General features: G+C 42.4%; 2 protein-coding genes across 3 annotated transcripts in view; one reads left to right on the top strand and one right to left on the bottom strand.

Annotated features, from left to right (window-relative positions):
* inpp5a (inositol polyphosphate-5-phosphatase A) overlaps window positions 1–18,903 on the top strand; it is a 161,504-nt gene extending 142,601 nt beyond the window's left edge. Inside the window, exons 12-16 of one of the 2 annotated variants that reach the window (XM_023155623.3) lie at window positions 89–162; window positions 12,356–12,467; window positions 15,267–15,335; window positions 16,622–16,658; window positions 17,044–18,903. In XM_023155623.3, coding sequence (XP_023011391.1) covers window positions 89–162; window positions 12,356–12,467; window positions 15,267–15,335; window positions 16,622–16,658; window positions 17,044–17,093 — 342 coding nt within the window. In that variant the 3' untranslated portion in view covers window positions 17,094–18,903. Of the gene's footprint in view, window positions 1–88; window positions 163–12,355; window positions 12,468–15,266; window positions 15,336–16,621; window positions 16,710–17,043 lie in introns of both variants that reach the window. The other variant, XM_004554565.3, reaches the window with a different exon arrangement.
* A 557-nt stretch (window positions 18,904–19,460) lies between these two features.
* Window positions 19,461–23,755, bottom strand: nkx6.2 (NK6 homeobox 2). Its single transcript, XM_004554563.5, has 3 exons — window positions 22,901–23,755; window positions 22,257–22,429; window positions 19,461–21,640 (listed from the first exon to the last, which is right to left on the bottom strand). Exons 1-3 carry the CDS (start codon window positions 23,328–23,330, stop codon window positions 21,392–21,394), a joined length of 852 nt encoding a protein of 283 aa, XP_004554620.1. The 5' UTR covers window positions 23,331–23,755; the 3' UTR covers window positions 19,461–21,391.
* Between the last annotated feature and the right edge of the window lie 494 nt (window positions 23,756–24,249).

The following is a 24,249-nucleotide window of genomic DNA, read 5'->3' as shown; positions in this document are numbered from 1 at the left end:
ATTAATACCCCATCAGTGAGAAAATAACTGAAATGGTATATGTAGTTGTTTTATTGACGCCTCTGTCTTTTTGTTTTGCTTTCCACAGCTTTTAGAGTTTGATAAAGAGCTGTCAGTGTTCAAAGAACGTCTGCATGAACAAGAGATCGGTTTCCCGCCAAGGTATGGAGCCATTACATGTATTACACAATGGTTTGTTTGATGCATTTATGTTTACAGTACAGAGATCTACCCGTGTAGAGCCACACAGGTTATGTGGCTCTTTATCCAGCTCATTGACAGTTTGTGAATGTATGGTAAACCCTGGACGCTAACCAAAAACTGAAATTAAATGCCACTATAATTGTAACTGGGTCAAAATGACCTGTTGAGAATTGACAAGAAAACAGCCCTTGGTTCGTCAGCAGCACAGAGGAAGTTATTTCGATCTAACTTTCACTTTGTGAGAAAATTCTTATCTAATTTTTGCGTCATAACTTTTGCACTGTCCACTTCCTGCTGTGACAAAACAAATTTCCCACGTGTGGGACTAATAAAGGTTATCTTATCTTATCTTATTCAAAGCTTCTTGAAAAAAATCAGGACTCAAAGAACTGGTTATAAATAAACAGACGAAGTAAAAGCTTACTAGACTGTGGAACCCCCCAAAATATCTTTTTCTAATGTGCTACAAAATCTCTTAGAGGTTTTACCTGGTTTGTTTGTAATTTAAAAGAAAAATTATCAAAATAAAGAGGTATCGATTTATCCTTCAGTGTATCTGAAAAAATTCCAAACTTCACAAGCAAAAAAGAAAAGTGCTAAAAGAGCGAATCCTGAGGTTTAAGTTCTTACATTTCGATAAATGCAACGATTATGCTGCTCAGATATGCGCCTTAAAGACTCGTTATTAATATGTAAAATTATAAGTAGCCAATCACGCGCTTATTGTCCAAAACGGTTTAATGAAAGCTGTTGGATGTGTGTTTGATTGGTATCAGTTGTTAAGTCTGATTGCGTACGTTTCCAAAAAGCTCCCATGTGTCTCTGCTGGTACGTCCGTGTGTGTGTGTGTGTGTGTGTGTGTGTGTGTGTCGCTGTACGAACACTATGGACAGCATTGATAATTCCGTCTCACTGGGACTTGGGGGAGATTGGAGCGGGTGTTCTCCTCTCCTCTTCCTCAAACAAATGCATTTGCAATTAGCCCTTTCAGAGGAGAGGGAGGGCAAACACGCGGACGGCGCGGAAATATGTTTCGGGAGCAGCGCGTTAATGGCGCTTGACCTTTGCCGTCGGTTGTGACTCAATCAGCGCAGATAATGAAACGCTGTAATCAAACAATAATTACTTGATAAACTGCTCTGGTGGCAGGCGCAGGGCGGCTGGGGATTTTAGCATGTGTGTGAGTGTGTGTGTGTGTGTGTGTGTGTGTGTGTGTGTGTGTGAGAGAGAGAGAGAGAGAGGTCTCGAGATACATGGAACCGTGTGTGTGTGTGTGTATGCGCGCACATACATGTATAAAAGTGAGAGCTGGAGACTGAGTGTGTGTGTCAAGGTTCTGCCAGTCCCTGTTTTTTAAATGACTCTGTGTCTTAATCAGGGACCCCATTTACATCACTTTGCATAAGTGACAGTAGGATTTATTGTCCTTTTACACTGGCTGACTTTTGCACCTATCCATATAATACTGAATCATCTCTCCACAGGGAGGAATGAATGTGCTGCTGTGAACGAATACAAATGATTTCCACATACTTGAGGTGATGATGAATCAAATATATGAAAGCCAGGAGCAGCATATGAAATTTGATTTGATCTACTCTGTGTGTGCGACAAACCACATCATTGTCAGTCATGTAATGGGTAGCAGTGGCCTAGTTAAACTTAAACAACCCCCTCCAGCAGTTTTCTCCTTCACATCCACACACTCACATCTATCTATCTATATAGATAGATACTGGTACCCCTCCCCCTGTCAGGTCTGCCTTGTGTTCCTTGAGCAATCAAGTCCCAACGATTGTTCTCCATCACATAGCCTGCTCCGGACCGGCCCCTCACCATCTGTGAGGTTATTACTCTTTTTAATGCAGGCCATCAGAACACAGCCTCACCGACACACACGCATGCACGCACACGTCTCACTTTGGTTCAGATCTATAAATCAATACTAGTCACAAACATTTAATCTGCAAGTTAATTCTGTCCGCTGTCCAGCGCCGGATAAGAAGTTGTCACAAAATGAGAGATGCTGTCAAGAGTGAACTAAGCATTGGCTAACAAAAGGCCGTGATGCACACTGTAAGTGGCACAATGTTGATGACTGTGTGCACACGTGAATACTCCCCCTCTGCGACGCTGCGGAGGCTTCGAGCAGTAAAATGCATATCTCTTTACCTTCAAGAAGTCATCCATCAAAGTTGGCCGTGACACGTCTAAGTACTCGGGCACCCGGGTGAGGAATTTGCCCGGGCCTTGCCACAGTTGGACCTGGAGCCAGTCGGCCGCTGTGCACCGACAGACTGCAGGACAACTCGCGCAGTCACACACAGGAACGCATGTATGCTTAGCAGTTTTCCTATCCAGTGATTTGAGAGAGAAAAGATGAGTCTATTAATCAGAAACCATTCATTTATTTAGACACAGTTTTTCCATCAGGCATAATATATGAGACTTGCAACCAGCCATTAAGCCATTATCTTTGCACTGGCTGCAGCATGGCCAGTAATGAAAATAATGTGAAGTTTTGCTATAGATTACGGTAGTTTTGATTTCATATTTGAAATGGCATAACTAAGGTAATATGCCCTAAAACATACTAAGGCACCAGTAACTTATTCATGTATTTTGATTGATTTGGAGGGAAAGCTTTTAGTACTCCTCTGATCTGATTTCTTTGCTGTTCTTTTTGCACGAGATCGATGCAAAAATTGAATCGGGAGCCCAGCTTCTGGAAGAAATGCAGTGGACGGTGAGGGAGCAGAGGGAGGATGTATTCTGCCTGTAACGTGGTTACCTAGAATGGGCTTTGAGGGAGATTTTGAGTGACATCAGACCAGCGCCACAACTCTATCAGTGGACAAATCATGAGTGATTTCAGAGCAAGAAGATGGGGTGGATGCTGATGGGTGGAAAGATGTGGAAAAGCCAGGAGTAGAAACAAAACTAGCCGCTGCTCCACGTGTTTGTAAAGAAAGAGAAAGGTGCCAAAGAGGAGATATTTTCCTGTAGATGACACCTGGATGCCAGTGATGTGTAGTTAAAGCTGCTAAAACCCTACAGGATTCTCTTCATGCTTAGAAGGGAAACACAGCATTAAAATTTAGTTAATGTCTCTCATCTTGGAGGACAATACTTATCTTGCTACAATGAAACTGTTTAGCGCTGCAATGAAATTATTAAAACCTTTAACTGAATTTTTTTATGACCTGGCAGCAGGCCCATTTTACAAGCACTCTTTAAACGAGATTTGCGCTAGAGAGAAAATTCAACTGGTTCCTGAAAGATGAGAATTATTTCTGTAATTTTGAAGTCAAAATTACCAGTTTTACCAAATTCTGATATTTAACAGGTACATTTTAACCTGATGCAGCACTTTGTACCATATTTTTATTCTTGGACTCTCCCAGAGAGGCTTTCCGTGATTCACATGTCACGATAATCCTTGCTTTTCTTAAACTTGGTTTTAGTCCATCCTCCTCGGTAAAGTTCTGTCTCTGAGAAAACATTTTACCTTCTCTCCTTTTAAGCTATCATCCTGGCTGTCCCTTGTGGACATATGGTTTGAACCGCACGTCAGTGCCTGAAATGAACACCATCCATCCATCCATCCATCTTCATCCGCTTATCCGAGGTCGGGTCGCGGGGGTAGCAGCCTAAGCAAAGAGGTCCAGACCTCCCTCTCCCCAGCCACCTCCTCCAGCTTGTCCGGGGGAATACCAAGGCGTTCCCAGGCCAGCCGAGAGATATAATCTCTCCAGCGTGTCCTGGGTCTGCCCCGGGGCCTCCTCCCGGTGGGACATGCCTGGAACACCTCGCCCAGGAGGCGCCCAGGGGGCATCCTTGCCAGATGCCCGAACCACCTCAGCTGGCTCCTTTCGATGTGGAGCAGCAGCTGCTCTACTCTAAGCCCCTCCCGGATGGCCGAACTTCTCACCCTATCTCTAAGGGAGAGGCCAGCCACCCTTCGGAGGAAGCTCATTTCCGCCGCTTGTATCCGCGATCTCGTTCTTTCGGTCACTACCCACAGCTCGTGGCCATAGGTGAGGGTAGGGACGTAGATCGACCGGTAAATTGAGAGCTTCGCTTTTACACTCAGCTCCCTCTTCACCACGACGGACCGGTGCAGCGTCCGCATTACTGCAGCCGCAGCCCCAATCCGTCTGTCGATCTCCAGCTCCCTTCTCCCATCACTCGCGAACAAGACCCCGAGATACTTGAACTCCTCCACTTGGGGCAGGAACTCATCCCCGACCCGGAGTGGGCACTCCACCCTTTTCCGGCTGAGAACCATGGCCTCAGATTTGGAGGTGCTGATCCTCATTCCCGCTGCGTTACACTCGGCTGCGAACCGCTCCAGTGCGAGCTGGAGGCCCTCACCCGATGAAGCCAACAGAACCACATCATCCGCAAAAATCAGAGATGAGATTCTGAGGCCATGAACACATTAATGATATTTGCTCTTTTTGACTTTAGACGGAACCAAAGAAAAGCTGTGTGAAACTGGGTCACAGTAGTGAACTGACATTGCTATTGCTAGAATAATCCTGCTACCATTGCTATGAAGAAATAGCCACATTAATAAACTGATTCAATAAAAGACTAATAACCCAAGAAATATATATAAGAGCAGACTGATCCTTTCTCACTGTCCAACTGGACCTGTGTTTAAGTGTGTGTATAAAGACAGCAGGGTGAAGGTCTTTCAGGGAACATGATGGCTCCACTCTTGTGTGCTTATGTTTGTCAAGTCTAGACACTGACAGCAGCAGAGGAGCAGAGCGTGGCCTTGAGGTCAGGAAGTGATGTCTGTTAGGAGGCAGAAACCTGTAAACGGTTGCGTTTGTGCTGTTTGGGAAGCACTCTGGGAGCCCTCCTGGCACGTCACCATTTATTTTCTAAAGCTGCAGGGCTGAGAGGACAAGCCAAAAAAGTGACTTGCCTGCTGGGAAACTCGACAACATTCACATGGTCCTGAAAGAGGAAGGTTGGGAGGTGGTTGGAAAGCTGATGCCAGGCAGAATGACTTTGCCCTTCAGATGAGAGAAGATTTTAGTCAAGTGACACAAATGGCTACCTGCCAGCTCTTCAATAACTGCTAATAAGAGCATGAGTGAATTGTCAGAGCAGTGGAGAATTTCTGGAGACTTGTTTTGAGCTCATAGGAAGCGCTCACACACAGATGGCTCTTCTGCATACAGTAACCGTCCTTGTTCTGTGGACAGCTCTCTTCACTCTAAACCCCTGCTCCCTGAAAGCCTGCACGAATGATCTCACCCTCTGCATGTGAATTTTAATTGTGCATTAGTCCTATAGCCCTTCTGTTTGCTTCATATATGAAGGAGTCTTGTTGTTCCCTGCTCTGTGAACAGCCATGCTATAGAGGAGCAGTCCCACGTGACCGCATGTGAAGAGCACCACACATGCAGTTTAGCGCCAGTGTTTGGTTAAAGCGTTGCCCCCGAGCCGCCGTAAGTGTGCTGCTCATGTTGCCCGAGCCCTGCCACAGGATCCGGCGTTACACGCTGATCTGCTGAACACGAACATTGTTTTACAACCAGCAGCGCATCCATCATTCTAACTACTAGAGAGCCATCGCAAACGATGAGGGGCCGCTGTGGCGATAATAGCCGAAGATTGTCCGCCGTCATGTATCGCTGCCTCTTGTCTGAGACGATGCCACTGAGAAGAGGCCTTTGTTAAAAACAATCTTACACAGCGAGGATTAAATGGATGCCATCTGTGTCTTCTTGTCTTCATTTAGAACAGCTAAAGGCACAACGTGTCATAGCCGAGCCCCGGCAGGCTGTGAGCCATGAGCTACTGATGGCATTTCGCTCTGTTTGTACTGCACTATGCCAATGTTGTGCCTGCGAGCCTCCCAGCTCTACAAACCGAAGCAAACATTCAGCTTTATTGATAGCGTTTGGCTGATCTTTTTGAATTTCTGCGTGTGTATGTGTGTGTTGTGTTTTGCCAGGCCTCCCCTGACAACGGCAAACAAACATAGCTGTAGAGGCAGCGAGTCATTCGAAGCCCGCAGTTTCAGACTTTTTTTAGCCAATCCCAGCTCGACAGCGGCCACACCAGCATTCTGCAAAGCTCTTTAGTGTTCGTGACCTCAGGTCGCTGATACGATGACTCTTATCTCTGACTTCCTGCCCTACCTGTATTCTCAAATTTATATTGCCCTCATCAAATACTGGGTAAGTGAATAGTGCACTGTTTGTCCTGTCACTTATTTGTCATTATGAAGAGCAATAGCTTTTTATGTGAAGAGAAGAAAATGAGACAAGGAAGTCTTGCCTGGGAACAATTACAGAGTGTCTGCTCCAGGCAAAACCGGTTGTTAAAGTTGCCTTCAACCTCAATTTTACAGACAATATTTTTCTTTTAAAATGATAATTGGAGTTTGGTTTATTGTCGTAATGTTTGAAAAAGATGTAACAGTTCAGCGTTGTATAAATAAAGTGTGTGTAGTTGCTTGTATAATACAGTAATGTGTGTCATTGCTGCCTCTCCCTCTGCTGGGAGAGGCTGATTGACACTGTAGGTAGGGCCGGTGTTCACCTCTCCAGCATTTACTGTTGCAAGACAAACAAGCTGACACCAGCCACAACACATGTGAGTAATGTGCCAGCAGCAAAGTCAAACATTAAACCCCAACCCAAGCGTGAATGAATGAGCTCTCGATGACTGCTAGCGGGTCTCGATATGCGACCGTTTGCACATGCATCATCTGTAAAGTGGTCAGCAACACAGGAGAGCGTGTTAACGAGCAGGGAAACTGTGTTCTTACCTCAACTTTACACAAGTGAGAGAAGATGTCTTAGAATAGGGCCTGACCGATGAATCAGCTGATATTAGCCATTTGCCGATGGGTGTCGGCATTTATAATAGCAGGTAAATGAGAATTAAAAAGTAAACCCGTTGGGAGCTGTGTGACTTTTGTGGCATTCCTAAAGATGTGTTTGGAGCAACACACAACAACAACCAGCTGCAGCAGAGTCAGGCAGATTATTTTTAAACCGCATTGTCATATTATCTTAATAATGACTCATACACATTCATGCATAACAAATGGTAATAAAATCTGTTTGAGTTTGGTGTGACTGAAAAAGATATTTCAGATTTTTAAATCACCAGATATCAGTATTGGTCTTTAGAGTCCTTTATCAGTGAAGCTATCAAAGACCTTTTCTTCCTCACTTTTTCAGTGACAGTGTTTACATTTGATAGTGTGCATAGTATAGTATGTGCATATCTTAGACAGGCCATTTGAGCTTTGACTATACTTATGGTTAGAGAGTAGTTCTTAAAAACAGTATTAGAAAAAAGTGTACTTGCAACATCAGGTCATGTAAGTTATCTTTTTTATTTTACTGTTGTTACATTTCATGTAAACCCACTATATACCCAAAACATGGAGAGTTAGTGAGCCTTATAGCTTTTGGACTTTTAGAGGTTTAAAGATAATGAATTACTCAGTTTTGTCACAATTTATTATTTTGATTCGATTTATTATTGTTTCAGTATCAAGCAAACTGTGGTCATTGCATACTGAATGTGAGCTCCATAGACTATGAAGCTTTGAATTTAGAGAATGTTTATTAGTTAACTGATCAAAGATGAAGTCGTTCTCTTTGAAGTGATGAAAAATTCTGAAAAGAGTTTCGAAATATTCACAAGTGGCCGATGTTTAGATGGGCAGCCAAGCCAAGTAAATCCTGTTTGTGTCAGCCACTTTATCTGACTGTCAACAGCTGATTGTGCATTCAATAAAGTTTTGACCTGACTCGAGGTCCTTCATGAATTTTCCAGTTTTCCATTTTATATGTAGTCTAACAGTATTAGCACAAAGAACAGTTGGTAAAGCAGTGCCAGTGTTCATTTTGAATCTTTAGTGTGCGAATGTGTGGAATCCTTAAAGTGTACCCCCCCTTCCCAGTTGTTGTTATCAGTTTAGTTCATTAATTAGAGCAATTAGTCTTGCTGGGGCCAGTAAAGGTGGGATATGAGTTGGCGTCCTCCAGCCCACACACCCTCTCGGACCGTTTACCTTCCCCGATAACTTTGTGAGCTCACTAATCGGACACATTAATCACATCGGCCCCAGCGCGCCGTTCGACTGTTTGCCGTTGCATTAAGACTTGTTATCTCTATTGGAGCCAGTGGAGGGTGTGGTAAAACGGAAAGGGGAACAGCCCAATACCTGCTCACACCAGGCCAGAGAATGGCCCTTTGATGGCCACTGTGGAGTATTTTTAATTAGTTTTTCCAACGTCTGGCTGTCGTCAGAAATAACTGAATGATAGTTTTTGTTGTTGAAGCGCTCAGGAAGTTTGCTATCAAGAGGGAGTTCATTGTTTGAAGGAGGTAAGGGGGAAAACTTGATTTTCTCTCAATCTCTTTAACACTAAAGTGACCCCAAGCTTGTTAGTCAATAAAGCTATAACAGAGTCCCTGATAGGCTGATTGTTCACAGGCTGTTTAAGGCCGGCAGCCGTCCCTCATGAAGCTGCAGCATTCAGGCCACCCTGAAGTCGAGCAGCTCTCCAATCTCTTTGAAGACTTTGCTCTTTTCCACCCTCACTTTGCCTCTTTCTGACTGATCCGTCTTTATCCCCTCTCTTCTGCCTCCCTGTCTATCTCTGTTTCACTCATCCTATTCTTCATGCTCTCTTTTATCCCTGGATCACTTCTTTAGCCCTTTGATTAGCATACCAAAACCCCTATGCATTTCCCCTATGGTTTAAGGGCTATTAATGCTAATTGGAGGCTGGGAACTTCTTTAAGTAGCTCTCTGCAGGTCTGTTTGTACACCTGGTGGGGAGCTCCGTGTGTGTGTGTGTGTGTGTGTGTGTGTGTGTGTGTGTGTGTCAGATGAGCCCACTTCACGCCCCAAGATTAGCCTCCTACACAAAGACACCCAAACACACTTTTATCATATAAACAGTCAGTCTATTGCTGGTATTCTGTTTCTGATAATGTATACAACTGCTGATTAAAGTAATAAATGTATCACAGTAAAAAATATAACCAATGTTATTTCATCATTTTTCATCATGTCTGTAGTGGATAGTGTAATGTTAATGTGCACCTTCCTCATTTTATGATGGACACACATGGCAAATTAATAACTGCAATATAACCGTCATGATAGAGAAACAAACCCCCCAAACATGTTTCACTGACTAATCTCCAATAAAACTAATGCAGTCCAATTAATGAATAACTTTCTTAACAGCGCTCATTTTTCATGTATTTTCACTGGCCTGATGTTAAGAAACAAAACTAAATATGAACAGAACAATGTAGCTATCAATAAATCAATCAAGTCAGTGAACCGGGTGTTGGAAATACTATATAAAGAATTCTATAGCATATGGTAAACAGTCAGCAATAAACTATAAAAACAGTCAAACACAATCCATTAAAAACTATACAGGGAAAATAATACAGATAGCTGAACCAGACAGTCAACAAGAGGAGGGAGCAACTTTCACATACTCGATCATTAGCATCCTCCAGCTTGATCTAAAAACTCTATATTTGGATAATTTCACTGTTTATATCAGCACAATATGTTTTCAAGCTTTCTTCATCCTCATATCATGACTAATATTATGATCCAGTTTTTTATGTTTGAAGAATTTCTGTCACGTGTCATTGTTATTTAAAATGTAATGGTCTGCAACAGCACCTCATTCAGGATGGTAGTAGTGGTCGGTTGGGCCACACTTTTGATGCAGACATAAATTGTGAAAATGCATGTTTACTAAGTTTCGTACAGACATTAAGGTCCTGATCAGTCCCTTTTGCACACTTCTGTGTAACACCATAGTCACTGTTTTTATTTCTCCTTTCTAAAACTGCGCATTTTGTTATGATATTACTGGAGTTTCCTGGATGAATTCTATTTTTTCCCAATGGGTGGAAGGGTGTTAATGAATAACCAATAATACAACAGTGTTGCAACATGATGTCCATGATAATAGAGGTATCTCAATGCAGCAGTTATCCAGTACTTTGCACTACATTGCAATGTTTTTACAATACATTGCAATACCTGTGTAGCTTAAATTAATGAGCTATCTGATTCGTGTTCACTCGCTCTCATTTACTTTGCCCCTTCGAGTTTCTTTTTCATTAGGCCTCGGTCACATACAGAGACTTGTTGGCGACCTACTGCCAACCTCCGGTCACTAGAGTGTATCCCCCAGCCGGTTGGCAAGGGGTTGCAGGAGGTTACTGGGTGTTGATGAGTGAGAACGGCTGCAAAGAGAGCGCTGCACCAAAAGCCTTCTTGTGATTGCTTTGATCGCTAGCAGATTTCAGTGGTTTGCATGCAAGATGCCCACATGTCTGCAAATAGTTGCTGAGTAACCACTGAGTACTAATGAAACTTTAAAAAGTCCAACACAAACTTGAAGCTTATATATTAAAAGTGAAAATGTAACTAATTAAAAAGGTGCAGCTTTTACTTTGAAGGCAGATGGTCTCCATTTCTGGTTTGTGTTGCGCTCTTGACAGTTTTACCACAGCTTGACAAATGCAACTTTAAAATCAGGCAGCATTATTATATTTTATTTATTTACTTTTTTCATAGCAGTGAAACAAAAACACTACTTGTAGTCCCATCCAAAATGCACTGCTTGGATCAGGTGAAGTCGAAACGAAATTATTTATATTGGAACTGGTGTAACGCTAGCAGCTCTGTCAGTGGTGGTAACAGCTGTAACTGCAGAAGCATGAACCCACGTGATGATTTGAATGACCAAACATTGAAAGAAACCACAACCAGGTACGTTTTCTGCCTCAGCACAAAGTCCAATTAAGCTATCAGAGCTTGGCAAGTGTGATGAATGGAAAGCCTGGTGTGTGTGTGTGTCTGTGTGTTTATTTTATCATTAGGGTATCACCATCCTCAGAGAAGGGCTATTTTCTATTATGCAGTTAGCACGTATAGCACTGAAGGAGCAAATTGGATTGGTATTACAGTATGTACGCCCGGCGCTACATCCTGATGAGCGCCGACAAACAAATTGGATTGGTGGTGTGTAAATCTGAAGCAGTTTGATGAGCCGAAGGGGCAAATTGAATTCTCAACAATGTAAATCTGTATCAGCTCAATGGCTCCCCACCCATTCGGAGCCCTGCCGCCACTTAAATCATGCGATTGTTCCCTGCTGTTCCAAGATACAATCTCTCTTAGCCATTTGCTGCAGCACCTAATCTGTTTTTGATGACCGTGTAGGGATGTAGCTATACATATGGGCAACTGAATCTCCCCCACGCTCATTCTTTCTTTTCATTTCCCCCTCTCTCTCGCTCAAACACACACACAAACACGAGCCCTACAGTTGGCAGAGAAAGATTGCTTTGATTGAGCCATCCATGTGTGTTGATTCAAGAGATTACTCAGATGATTGGTCATACTAATGGACCTCCTGTTTTCTTGGGAAAACATTTTGATCTCTGTCTGTGAGATAACATCTCATATTTATTACTCCTCCAAGCCCTGTTGATTCACACGAATCATATTTATTGCTTTCCTTATTGGCTTTTTTTGTGCAACACTTTTCTATAAAATAAAATACGACACAGTTACCCTGTATAAAATATAGTCAAATGCAAAATACGATGGCAAATCATTCATGTTCCCTGGTTTTAACTAATGTTGCAACGCATCATGTCTTGATGGAGAAGTGTTATTGTTATTAATTTGATGCCACTAATGCATTTTAATAGAGCACGGGAGAAACAGGAGATGAGAAAAGCTTAAAAAACAATGAATTTATACATGTTATGCTATTTTTTTTAAAAAGCAGTCTAGAGACATTTTATCTTTAAGATGTAAAAAAATATATAAACGACATCCAAAGTGTGGTCAGACCAATCAAAATACTGCATTTCTAATGCATGATTTAACCTCGGGTTACAGATGAGAGGGACCATCCAACCTGTGAGGTTTAGAAGCATCTGTGATGAGGGGAAGCAAGCATAAGTGCACATAACAAGGCACCATTAATGCTAAACAATATATGCATGTGTTGCTTGAATGCCAAAGTGGCACAGTTATCAAAAACACCTTATAAATATGCATAAATGAATGTTTGCCGTTTTTACAGATCATTCTGCTTGTGTGTTTCTTCAGTTATCCGTACAGTGAAGACAGCAGTCAGGGGAAGCAGTACATGAATACCAGATGCCCCGCCTGGTGTGACCGAATCCTGATGTCTCCCTCTGCCAGAGACATGTTGCTAAAGGTGAGCCTCTATTTCTACTCAAACCTCACCACTCTCCCCTCAGCTAAAGAGCAAGTGTCTTTATTAATGCCTCACTCTGCTCCTACAACTCCATCATCCTTGATCTGCATGCCCCTCCTCTCCTTTGGCACTTCACAGATGGAAGGATGAGGTGTCTGTAAATATTAATTAGCAATGATAAGCCATGGGTCCACCCAGACAGTATATATATCCAAACACTGGAGTTCCAGTGGGTCCCGTCTTCCTCATTGAGCGGCAGATCTGTCTTTTTACTCGCAGAGCTGAAGCCTGCCAGTCCCTGTTCGGCTTCAGATCCATCCCATTATTAACGCCAGCCAATCTGCCACCTCTGGAATCTCAGCCAATAAAACCCAGCTTTGTCTTTAGAGGCCTGACCCTTTTGAGCGCTGGAACACACGGGCTTTCATCTGTTAATGTGTGTGAAAGAGATGCAGCAGTGTATTGTACAGTACCAGTCCACAGTGGGGGGGTTACTCAGGAAGTTTGGCTTCTTTTCTTCTTTTGTCCACAACAAATGAGAAAATTCCTTCCTGAGCTTTATTCTTTACTGACTGAAGCATCACAAGGACCCCGCTCCCATCGCTGTGTTACCATAGATTGTAAATTACAGAGACTGCAGAGGCTTAAAATATGGTAGCATGCGGTTTGTTTTTACCCACTTAAAGTGTCAGAATTATATAAGAGGGGATCCACGCGCACAAACAGCTGGTTCGCTGTTTGCTTTTCTTCCCCTCAAGCACCGGTTAATTGTTTGTAATGCAGGGACAGAGTGGAACAGTTAGTGTGTTCACAGATTGGCTGATGATTCACTGAGCGCACACTCTCTGGCTCCGAGCATTACAGATTGTTGAGACATGGGCCCGTAAACAGCCCGGCGTGCGGCGTCATCTATCATGGCACGGTCGGTTAACTTGCCATCATGTTATTTTCTGCTTGCCGAGCCCTAACACGCCAAAGGTTGCCCGCTGGCTGTGCGGCACAGCACCGGCTCCGGGAGCGGCGGTAATGAATGTTTAGCCGAGCGAGCGCTCCCTCTCTGCCGGAGGGCCCCGGGTAATTTGTTTATCTGTCTAAAGATTATGCAGCCCGAAAATCCACAATTTTATGCTGCCTTTGTAAATTATCAAGTGTGTGTTTGATGAATGTGTCTCAGGCTGCAGGAGGCAGCGGCACAGGAGCCGGCTGCCAGACAAATAGAGAGGAGGCAGCGCGTGGCCCGCTAGGAAAGGTAGTGAGGTGTAGGCACACGGCGTGCTGACCCGGCTCCGCTGCAGGATTGGTCTGAAGTTAATTTGGATTTGGCTTTATGGTTCATTCTCCGGCTCTCTGTCTCTTTCTTCTAAAGTGTCAGTGCCGCTCTCCACATCACAACCGGTGGCACACACCAACCTCTGTGTGTGTGTAAGTGGGGGCTGGTGGCTGTTTAAAAAGTCTTTAGTTCAACCAGACAAGTGTGATTTATACTCCAGTCTGCGGATTTATGTGCGAGTGGCTTCTTTGTGTGCAGGCAGTGATATTGAAACACGGTTCTCTCAGATAAGCACTTAGATTACACTGAGAGTGTATTAGGCCGTGAGGCAAATGTCCACTTTGTAAATTGCTCCTGCTTTTCATTTTTCTTCACGCGAGCTTAAAGTTAAAACTCAAAGCTCGAGGTGCGTTCAGCCACAGCTCAGTGCCGCTGCTCTCTGAGAATCGGGGTAACTATAATCAGAAGGAAGAAGTCCGACGTCGAAAAAGGACGTCGGGCTACAATTAGGTTTTTTTCTTCGTTTTCTTTGCCTGCTGTGATTCATTTTTGTGCCTGTAAATTAGCTTAATTTTACTAATAGCTGTGCCTGAACTAAGCATAAACTATTTAACATCCCCTAATTTACTTAGTAGTTATATCGAGCATTTATTTAAAATTTATCTTCATTACGTCCCATTCAATTGGAGAACTCATTGGGTAGCCTGCCTACTCGCCTTCTGGGGGCCACCTCTAATATTTTGGGGGTTCTGGAGGAGGCAGCATATCTTAATTAGCCAAGGCTTTCTATTCTGTCCACCCAATGCTGGTAAATTAAAAAAACAAAAACAGATCCATTTACCTCCATGCAACCAAAACCAGCTCCAAAGCGACTGATCGGATCACAGCAGAATTGCGTCCCTTTTCCAACAGACTCTGCATTATTCATATTCTAATGTGGGCTTTTTAACATCACATCACTCCCTAATATCAGCATTTCTCAAGCTGAATGACTAAGTGTCTCTCTGTTAGTGAACAACAGCAGTGCTGATATTATTAAGATTTTTCTGGCACCTAAACAAACACAACATTTTTAATCACGTGTCGATTGCGTAAAACAGCCCCTGTAGGACCTGATAAACTTTTACAAATTTCTAATAACTGATGAAGGAGGAATCTTCCTTTATCTGTCTGCACTTCAGAAACCGAGGACTGTAGTCACGCATCTTCTAAGGGAGGTTTTTCTTTGTCCTTTTTTCCAGCACACGTGGAACTTAGATGACGGGTGTAAGCTTAGTTCTGGTTTCCTAATGTGTAGGAGAGAAGCTCCTCAGTTGAAATTTACTGTTGAAACTGTTTTGTCCAGACGTTGCCTATTTCACTTTTCCAGCTGACTTTTATTTTGAAACCAGCTACATGATCCTCCTAATTGTGTTTAATGAAGCTGCTCCAGTTCATTCAATACCACGACACTAACATGTAGTGATTGTCCTGTGTAAGTGCGACCCCAACATTTAGATCGCACCACGTTTGATTTTGTGTCTCTGCAGCCTGAAAATGAAGAGAAGTCTATAGTCTATGATAACATTGGGCCCAATGTCTGCATGGGGGACCACAAGGTAACACAACCTCACTCACTGTGTGCGATTGTTCTGTGATGTGTTGAATATGCTGCTCTGGAGAAGCTGTGACCTGTGTGTCTGCAGTGTAAAACCAGTGTGTTAAAAATATTCTACTTCAGTTTGTACAAATATTTTACTTCAATACTTTCATTTTGAAGTTTTCTTCCTTTTTGGGGTTAATGTGACTGATTAACTTGAACTATTTAGTTGATAAAATCCTGTTTATATATAAGTAATAGCTTTCTTTTCAATTCATGCTTTAAAGAAGAGAATGATAGAGTTACAATGCTTTTGTTTAATTTTTAAAAAGGAAGAAAGAAAGAAAGTTAAGTCATAATTGTGTACTTATTTAAGTTCAGTTAAATTAATCCAGTGCGAGAGGTAAATGAAGCCTAAGTGAGCAAAGCATGCATCACATACTGTTATTATTATCATTCTGAAAACCTTTAACTTTAGGGTTCATCACCTTAAATAAATAAAAGCATTCGGTTGAAGTTTGTTGAGTTCATCGGGTTGTCACAGTGAAATATGCTCCAAGTGTGAAGCTGATCAGTCTGCAGAGGCTTTTTTCTGACGTCACGTCTAATAGAATCTCTGCATTTGTCTTTATTTGATTACATGTGTTAGAAACCCAATCACCAATCCCTAGTTCATTTATATAACCTGTACAGTTAACAGCTTATCTTATTATTACTGAAGTCTGCAGAGTTTAAGTATAAAACTGGCATGAATTTCACTAGAACAATAAAACAAACTCTAATAATGATCCTGAATTTTCTCCTACTGTTAACTTTATTAAGCTATTACTGTATTTGTCAGGAAAATTCTGCAGAAAGTAGGAAAGTGGAAAAGATTTTTCCCATAAGGTCAGCTGTAGGGCTGAAGTCTGTGTAGTGTCAGACAGCAGGTCTTCCACTGAAAGAGAGGCGCCTTAAACCAGGTCTTTCATCACTACGCGGTGTGACACGGACGCTGTTGTGTGTGTGCGAGGTGACCTGAGCACAGCGGCAGACACTCCACCGTCCCTTACCTCCAAACCACACAACGCCGCTAAAGTCACAGCTGCCTATGTTTAAAAAATGTCCAGTGTAGTTAGCACACAGGCCCCAAAATGCTCCCGGACTGGTATGTGAGTTTAACCTGCATGTCAGAGGTGCTCACAGGGGTGGGTTGGTCGTTTCGTGGGGTGGAGGAGGAGGGTGGGGTGTGTGTGTGTGGTGTGCTTCTTCCAGAGAAGTATGGAGTTTTCTTACCGTGGTTTGTCTCTGTCCCCCCCTCACCAGCCTGTCTTCCTGTCCTTCCGAATAACAGCGGGGGCAGGTAAACCTAATGCAAATAAGCACAAGTGTTGTGTGGTGCAGTGATGTCGTGGTAAATATCATTCTTTTTCTTTATCACAATTCTTCCCATTGTTGCTATTGTTCACTTTGATTTGCTTGACTGTTTTTTTCATGACTTTTGCACAAGTGGCAGGCGTGCCTGCTTGAGGAGTTTTATTGTGAAATAAAACAGCATCGGTGCAGAAATCACAGTCACGCGAGATTGCTTAAAATGCTTCTCTTTTTTAAGAAAATCTCGTGCTGCAGCTCATGTTTGACCTTTTTAAGAATCATCAGATTTGTTTGATTAAAAAATCACTTTGGGTGTTGGAGGAGTAAAACTTTTTCCCACCCCGTCCCTCTCCCCTTCTTTTATTCCTCCGCAGGGAAGTGTTGCCAAAGGGGGGAGAACATATTCCGTGAAGCGCCTCTGTGAGAACACCCGAGAAACAAACAGGACACCGCACACACAGCGCACACACACGCACACACACGCACAAAAACACACCCACACACACACTTTGCACAAGCATACACTGAAGAACCTAGACAGACTTTGTTTCAGCAGTGCTGACCAGTTGCAGTAATCCAGACGCCTCATCCATACGAAAACCCCGACCCGGTTTCTTCCCACGAAACACTCGCCGAGATCTGGACGAGCCACCCGAGGGCCCGGCTTCCAGACGAGATACACATCGCTGACCTCATCGTTGCCATGCAACCCTCCCCCATTCCCCAGAGAAAAGGACAACCAGACGGACGGACGGACGGACAACTCTCTTCCATGCCACAGCCTCATTGCCAAAACTCTAATTGAACACAGTCCTACTACATCCTTTTAGACACCGTACTTGGCATTTTTAGGTATGCCTCTATGTATAGAAGCTACTTTCCATACAGTATGTAAGGTGTTTTAAAAAACAAAAAAGAAAAGTGCAATGCAAAAAAAAGTTGTGTATCTATATTGTTAGGTTTATTTGTACATCGGACAGTATAACATAGACTCGTTGATGGTTTTAGTGCCGTTCTCTTCTCTGACCAAACTTTGCGGTCCCTTTGTTGGAATAGATAGAACTTCTAAGTTTATTTCAACAGTTTCTATATAAATACATATATATATTGTTTTTTTTTCTCTTTTGTTTCATTTTGGTTTTTTGAGTTGTTCTTGTCGTTGTGTGCACAACACACAGCCATGCCTGACACATCAGTTGAGTCTTGTTTTATATACTGTACTTTTTAAAGAGATAATTTATAATTCTTACCAAAATGTTTATGCTGGAGTGCGTGCGCAGACACAGCGCGGCCGTGTCGGTGTTCCCACAGCCACGCTGACCTTTGAATAAGTCCGTACAACAAGAGAGGAGTGATTTATTGCCTATCCAAGAATGTTTTAAGCAGTGCCATAGACCATGCAGGTGTGTGTATATATATATGTATATATACACATACATATATATTTAAAAAGATAATGTTTCATATATAGCACTCTCACATTATGTCATTCTTATTCTTACTCTAACTTATTTCTATAATATTATGGTTCTGAATGTGATATTTTAGGTAGGTTTGGGTGTCCTTAAAATGTAAACTGTCTTTTTTTGTTTTTTGTCTATTTTTGTTACTGCATTATGGTGCCAAGTATCCTAAACAGGAATGAAGTGTGTCAGAAATACTTAAGATAAATGAGAGAAACTCTAAAAGCAGGGGAGGGGCGTGGGGCAGAGCAGGTAGTCTTGTAATTGTAATTGTTCAGTATGTAGCCTTCAGCAGCCTCCTTTGCAAATAATTGGAGCATTAGAGGTGATGGGAGACTTCTTTTTTTTTTTTTTTATCATCATCGATTTCATGTACTACACTACAGGTTTCAGACTCAGTGAAGCCATCAGATTGATCCTCCCTTATTATTATTATTTTTTCTCCATCTAAATCAAACACCAAGTGGAACTGTTTTTGTGCCTGCTGCAGAATTTATGTCATCTTTTGTGATTTGGTCCATAAGACAGAATGTTTATAAAAGTTAAAAAAAAAAAAACTAAACAAAAAAAGTAAATGAAACCCTGCTTGTTTTTGTTCCAGCTGCTCGTTGTGAGTATACTGTAGGATTATAAGCTGCAGTTATTATTTTTTCCCTTCACTCCATCCTATAAAAGCAGATAGAGATTTTATTCCAGCCCCCTTTCAGGACGGCCTGGCCTCTACTGTAGGTGATGCAGTTCTCAAAAGCAATAAAACCCATTAGAGCTCAATGCCTATTCTGTCCTCATTCTTTCTCGTTTTTACTTCCTGGTAGACAACTTATTTTTTAATAACACAGAGAGAGCTCCACATTAACTATTCGAATACGGGCTTCCACCTCGTGTGCAGTGTTATTGATTTGGTCTCACTTTTTGCGCACTAGTGCCCAACAATACATTTTGTACGCAACTTTTCAGATAAAGAAAAAAAAATTGCGTCAAGTGAAATACGCAATGCAATTTGACCCACGTGTATGAGTCCTCGCTGCCTTTAACTGAGGCCTAAAACACATTTAAATGTCCACGTTAAACAATTCCGAGTATAAAAATGAGAAAAATGTTACATTTTATTATTATTTAACAAATATATAGAAATATATTGAAATACATAATTAAGCTTGAAACGTTTGGGGTCTTTTTAATATCAGCCTGTTCCCGCGGCCTCAGTTTAAAGAAGGATAACTTTTCCTTAAATCCGTCTTTTATGATGGCAGCTGTTCACTTCATGCACGGATTATCAAAAAGTCCAAGGTGGGATTTGAGTTTAATGAGCGCTCATTTGTGATTGGCTGAACTCTCCCATTGATTTGCCTACATAGAACTACCTCGGGTGTAGTTCCGCATTTCAGACAGAGGGGGAGCACTTCAAGTCTCAAGTATTAAATACAAGAACTCTGAACACCAAACAGTATAAAACCGCAATTAAGCTTTTTCTGAGATAAAGTAATAATAATAAAGGCTAAGGATCACTTTCTCTCCAAGAGCAACGTAAAGATTGAACAAAGAGTTAATTAATCTCCATTTATAAGATGGAAAATAAAACCTCCAGCATTGAAAGAGATGATTTATTGTTGGTCATTTATGTGTTAGAAATCGATGTTTTACCTTTTTGTAATAATCATAATAATTATAATAACGCTTCATAATTTATGGAGGGAATTGTTTTTAAGTAAATAAATGATGATCCCACATAAATTGCACTTTTTGAAGAAAAAAAAATTAAATATTTTAAAAGACTCGTTTTCCCTTACGCGCCACTCTTGTATAAAATATATAAACTTAATAATAACAACATCAGTTAACCCGCTTTCGGTGTCATTGCTGCCAATAAGGAAATTCACTTATCGATAGTCATGAATTTCTCTTTAATTTATATTAAGCCCATACATTAAATCAAAACCCAAAAGAAAACAAAAAGAAAAAAAAGCTTGTTAAATAATTTATTCATAATACAAAGGGGGTTTACTTTTTTCTTTCTATAACCTTCCGGAAGCGATAATACTCTTTAGATCCAACTTAAAACGATGCTCCGGTTCTCTGCTCGGCTGCGTGATGAGGTAAAACAGAAACTCTGTCAAACTAAATAAAAGTGATGTTAAAAAACAAGCTGTGTGGTTTTTCTTGGTTTGTTTGTTTACAGTCATTATTTACAGCATTTAGCATTTTATACAATAGTGTTTCTGTAATGAAATGTAGAGTTCAATAAAACGTGACTTTACTCAGCAGGAAGAAAAAAAAAAAAAAAGCGGTATCGGAGGGAGTGATGAGCCCAATGCTGCCACGTTTCCGCTGCTCAAATCATAACTTACTCAGTAAAAAATATATATACACAATCTCACATACATGTTCATCTGCAGGCTACAGCACAAAAATCAGTCACTCGTCTCAAACCTGCCCCCTTCAAACAGTTTAGTCTGTTGCCTTTTAGGACAGTGGATACCCTGGTTAAACTGAGCTTTAGAAGCGTCACAGGCCCCGTTTGCACCTGCCATTTAAAACATGCGCCCGGGATCTGGATCAGTGTGGGCTACTAAAATAAACAAAAACAAAACAAACAAAAAAAAAATCTGTTAATACGTGTAAAATAAAAAACAAATTTTTTAAAAAGTGTGCAATCTCTTCAGATGAACGTATGAATACCGAAATGTATTAAAACATTTAGAGGTCACATTAGGAGCTGAAACCGTGACGTAACGTGACAAGCTGTAAAAATAATGCAACAAGTGCAATGACTTAAAGTGTAAACGTTTTGAGCTCAGCACTGATCCAAAGTAGGGTTGTTTTTTTAAAGAATATTTTCTTTACATTTACACCTGTTAAAACTCTGCCTGTATGCGTAAAAACTCATTTGCGTCTCCAGGACAGTTTCCGTTCCCAGCATCAGTGTCCTTTCAGCTGCATAAACATGTCCTCATCAGTCTTTCTCAAGTCCAGGAGGAAACACAGTTATAGCTCCGCATACAGCAGCGTCTGGGTGAGTTTGGATGCAACCATGTGCGTCTCCGCTTGGCCACCTTTTCGGTTTTTCCCGTGCGTCTGGACGCAGGCTTGGGAGTTTTACGCATTTTTCTATCTCTGCTTGAGGGTGTGTGGGGGGGTGGGGGAATAAAGGTGATCCCTTAAGAGGCATGTTGGAAATGTCAGGTGGAGATGGGCTCGGAAAGAGTGCGACAAGTCTTCGTGGGGACCCCTTTTCTGGGTCCCTCCCAGGCTGTGGGGATCACAAGGTGTCCGAGCTGTTACTGCAGGGGCTGATCAGCGCCAGGTTGGTAGCCTTGTGCTTTTTCAAGAGTCTCGTGATTTTTTCGTCGTCTGAATTTGGGTCCAGGGGTTTGTTGTACTCGTCGTCCTCCTCGTTGTCAGAGCTCTCCTTCATTTTCTCCGTCTCGGAGTCGTGCTTCTTCTTAGCCGAGGCCATTTCCGCTGCGTGCCTCTTCCGCCATTTGGTTCTTCTGTTCTGAAACCAAACCTGATGAGAAGAGAGGGAAGAAAAAAAAATAAAAAAATAAAGACACACAGATGCTCAACAGGTCCAGCACCAGTAACAGAAGCAGGAAATCAGGGAGGTCCAAACAGTTATTTATCCACAAGAGAAACAAACAAGCAATAAAAACCCCCATTAATAATAAATAATAATAATAACAATAATAAAAGACGAAGAAGAAGCTGCTTCTACAATTATTTTTAATTACTTTTTAATCCATTAATTTATTTGTGTCCAATCAAAAATAATAAAACAAAAACAGTAACCGATTAAAATGTAGATAAAAATAAGCTTCTTCTGCTTTTCATAATAATAAAAATAATGTTACTGTAGCACAGTCAGTTTCAAAAGTCTGGGGATAAAACATTTCCCATTATTATTATTATTATTATAATAATAATAACCATCATCATCAATTTATTTTATTTTATTTTTTTTAAATGAAGCTGTAGCATGTGGAAATAACCCTACACTTTCCGGCCTTGTAGCCGAATCTTCCCCAATTAAAGAAATCAAAGCGCAGATCAGCCTCAATTTATTTATTTATTTTATTCCCCACATGCTTCTCAGCCCTGAGCAGGCACGGTTTAGCGGTCTTTACCTTGACTTGACTCTCGGTCATTCCTAAAGAGTAGGCCAGCCGGGCTCTCTCCGGGCCGGCCAGGTATTTTGTCTGCTCGAAAGTTTTTTCCAGTGCAAAGATTTGCTGTCCTGAAAACGTCGGCCTGGAGTGTTTCTTCTTCCCGTCCTTGTCCACCATCATGTTAGCCTGAGCTGAGGAGAGATGCAAAATGTGTGGTTATATTAAGATATATTAAATTTATAGTTGGATAGTAAAACAAACAAACATTGGATCAGTAAGTGTGATGCTCCTGGATGTGTCAGACCCAACTCTTCGTGATTACAGTTTTAATGCCACTGTGATGTTCATTCAGCGCCCTGTGTGGAAGTCTCAGTGTCTTTTCTGGTACTCTGACGTGGCTGTATAACAACACTGACCCTGTGGCACAGCATTCATAACGTGCAAACCTGTGTTACATTTGTTGTCGTGATTGTGTGAAACGCAGGGCAGGTGTACTTCTTGTAAGTTGGGGTTGTTTTCTCCCAAACGGGCCTCTTATTAACCAAAATAACCTCTGAATTCCAAAGAAAACATCACAGGGGAATGTCGGCTTCTCCCAAATGTAAACTATTCATTATATGTATAAAAAAGGCAGCCCAGAGGCACGCTCAGACGGGACTTACTAGGACAAGGAACCCGAGGGTCCCTCCACGGAGAGCCTTGCATCACCCCGGGCCAGAAGATGGGTGCCCGCCCCGGTAGCTCGGCCAGTGGCTTCGGATACCGCGACACCGCCGGGCTGAAGTACATCCCCGCCGCTGCTGCGGCCGCGGTAGTTGCCAGGCCGTTTATCCGCGGAAATCCGGACAACAGCTGCCCGGCGGTGGTAATTGGTCTCCCCAGGATGTCGCTTATTCCGTGCGGGGTCCCCCCGGAGAACTGAGAGTTGAGGTTGGACAGCGGGGGCGCCTTGAAGCCCGCCGGGCTCTGCTGCAGCGCGTACGGGAACAGGGACGTCTTCATCTCGGTCATGTTGTGCAACGCCGCCAGCGGGGTGCTGCCCAGTACGAAAGCACTCTGCCGGTTAGCCTCCATCTGCCCGACCGCTAACATCTGTGAACATGAACCGCCAAACTCGCTGGGACAGAAACTGGAAGGAAACTAGCGGGAGTAGTAAAGGCGAGTAAATGCAGGCGCACAGCGGACTGCTGGGATTCAGGAGCCTGGCCACTTCTGCCGCCTTTTCCAAAGTATCCTGGGCCCGGAGGAAGACTCTTGAAATGTTAGAAAAAACTTGAACGAAAGCGAAGTTCTCTCTCGGGAGTGAAGAGCTCGGCAAAAACTCCAAAACGCCTCTCCGCGTGTTTATTTTGCTCGGAGTCTGTCAGCTGGGAGGAGGCTGCATGCGTCCGCCTCAGGAATCCTCGCGGAAATCGGACGATCTGATGATGGTTTTGATGGGAACCATTAAAAGGCTCGGCTCGCCTTTTCATAAATTCACTCGCTCTATGCCGGGAGTGAAGCGGGAGTCGCTGATAACAGCGCAGCCACCTGCACGAGCGTTATTCCCATTGGACAAGGCTGAGTGAGACGGCGCCCTGATTGGAGGAGACATAAACCCCGCTGCTGGACGGATGCTGCCTTGACGTGCTGTCGGAAATAAGACTGTTCCCCCCACTCCAGTAAAGATGCATATCAACGGTGCCTATTAGGACTGAGTGGATTTGTTTTTGATAGATGGAGATGCATGTTGGTGATACATTTCAGAGCAAGTCGGCAACAGAAAAGTCTGGCAGCGTAGCATATTGTTTCATTAATAATGATAACACTTTAATACTGCTGGCATAGAAATGATCGTTTTTTGGTTTTTTGTTGTTTTGTTTTTTTAAAAAGGTGCTTTTTAAAAAAACAATATTTTCTGGTTTTACATTAGAGAGACGAGGCCTGAGGGTTTTTTTGTTTGTTTTTGTGTGTGCAGAAGCTAAACGTTGCTTAACATAGTGTAAAGCTGAATTAAGGATTTATTATTGTG

The sequence above is a fragment of the Maylandia zebra genome, linkage group LG13 (genome assembly GCF_041146795.1).
Source record: "Maylandia zebra isolate NMK-2024a linkage group LG13, Mzebra_GT3a, whole genome shotgun sequence".
Taxonomy (NCBI): Eukaryota; Metazoa; Chordata; class Actinopteri; order Cichliformes; family Cichlidae; genus Maylandia; species Maylandia zebra.
This window is presented reverse-complemented; position numbering and strand designations above follow the sequence as displayed.

Excerpts from the sequence above, each read along its gene's own strand:
- nkx6.2 (XM_004554563.5), bottom strand. The coding sequence starts at position 23,330 with ATGTTAGCGGTCGGGCAGATGGAGGCTAACCGGCAGAGTGCTTTCGTA. Across the intron at positions 22,430-22,900 it reads CCCTCGGGTTCCTTGTCCTA|CTCAGGCTAACATGATGGTG; the intron begins GTAAGTCCCGTC and ends ATCTCTCCTCAG. Across the intron at positions 21,641-22,256 it reads TGACCGAGAGTCAAGTCAAG|GTTTGGTTTCAGAACAGAAG; the intron begins GTAAAGACCGCT and ends TCTTCTCATCAG.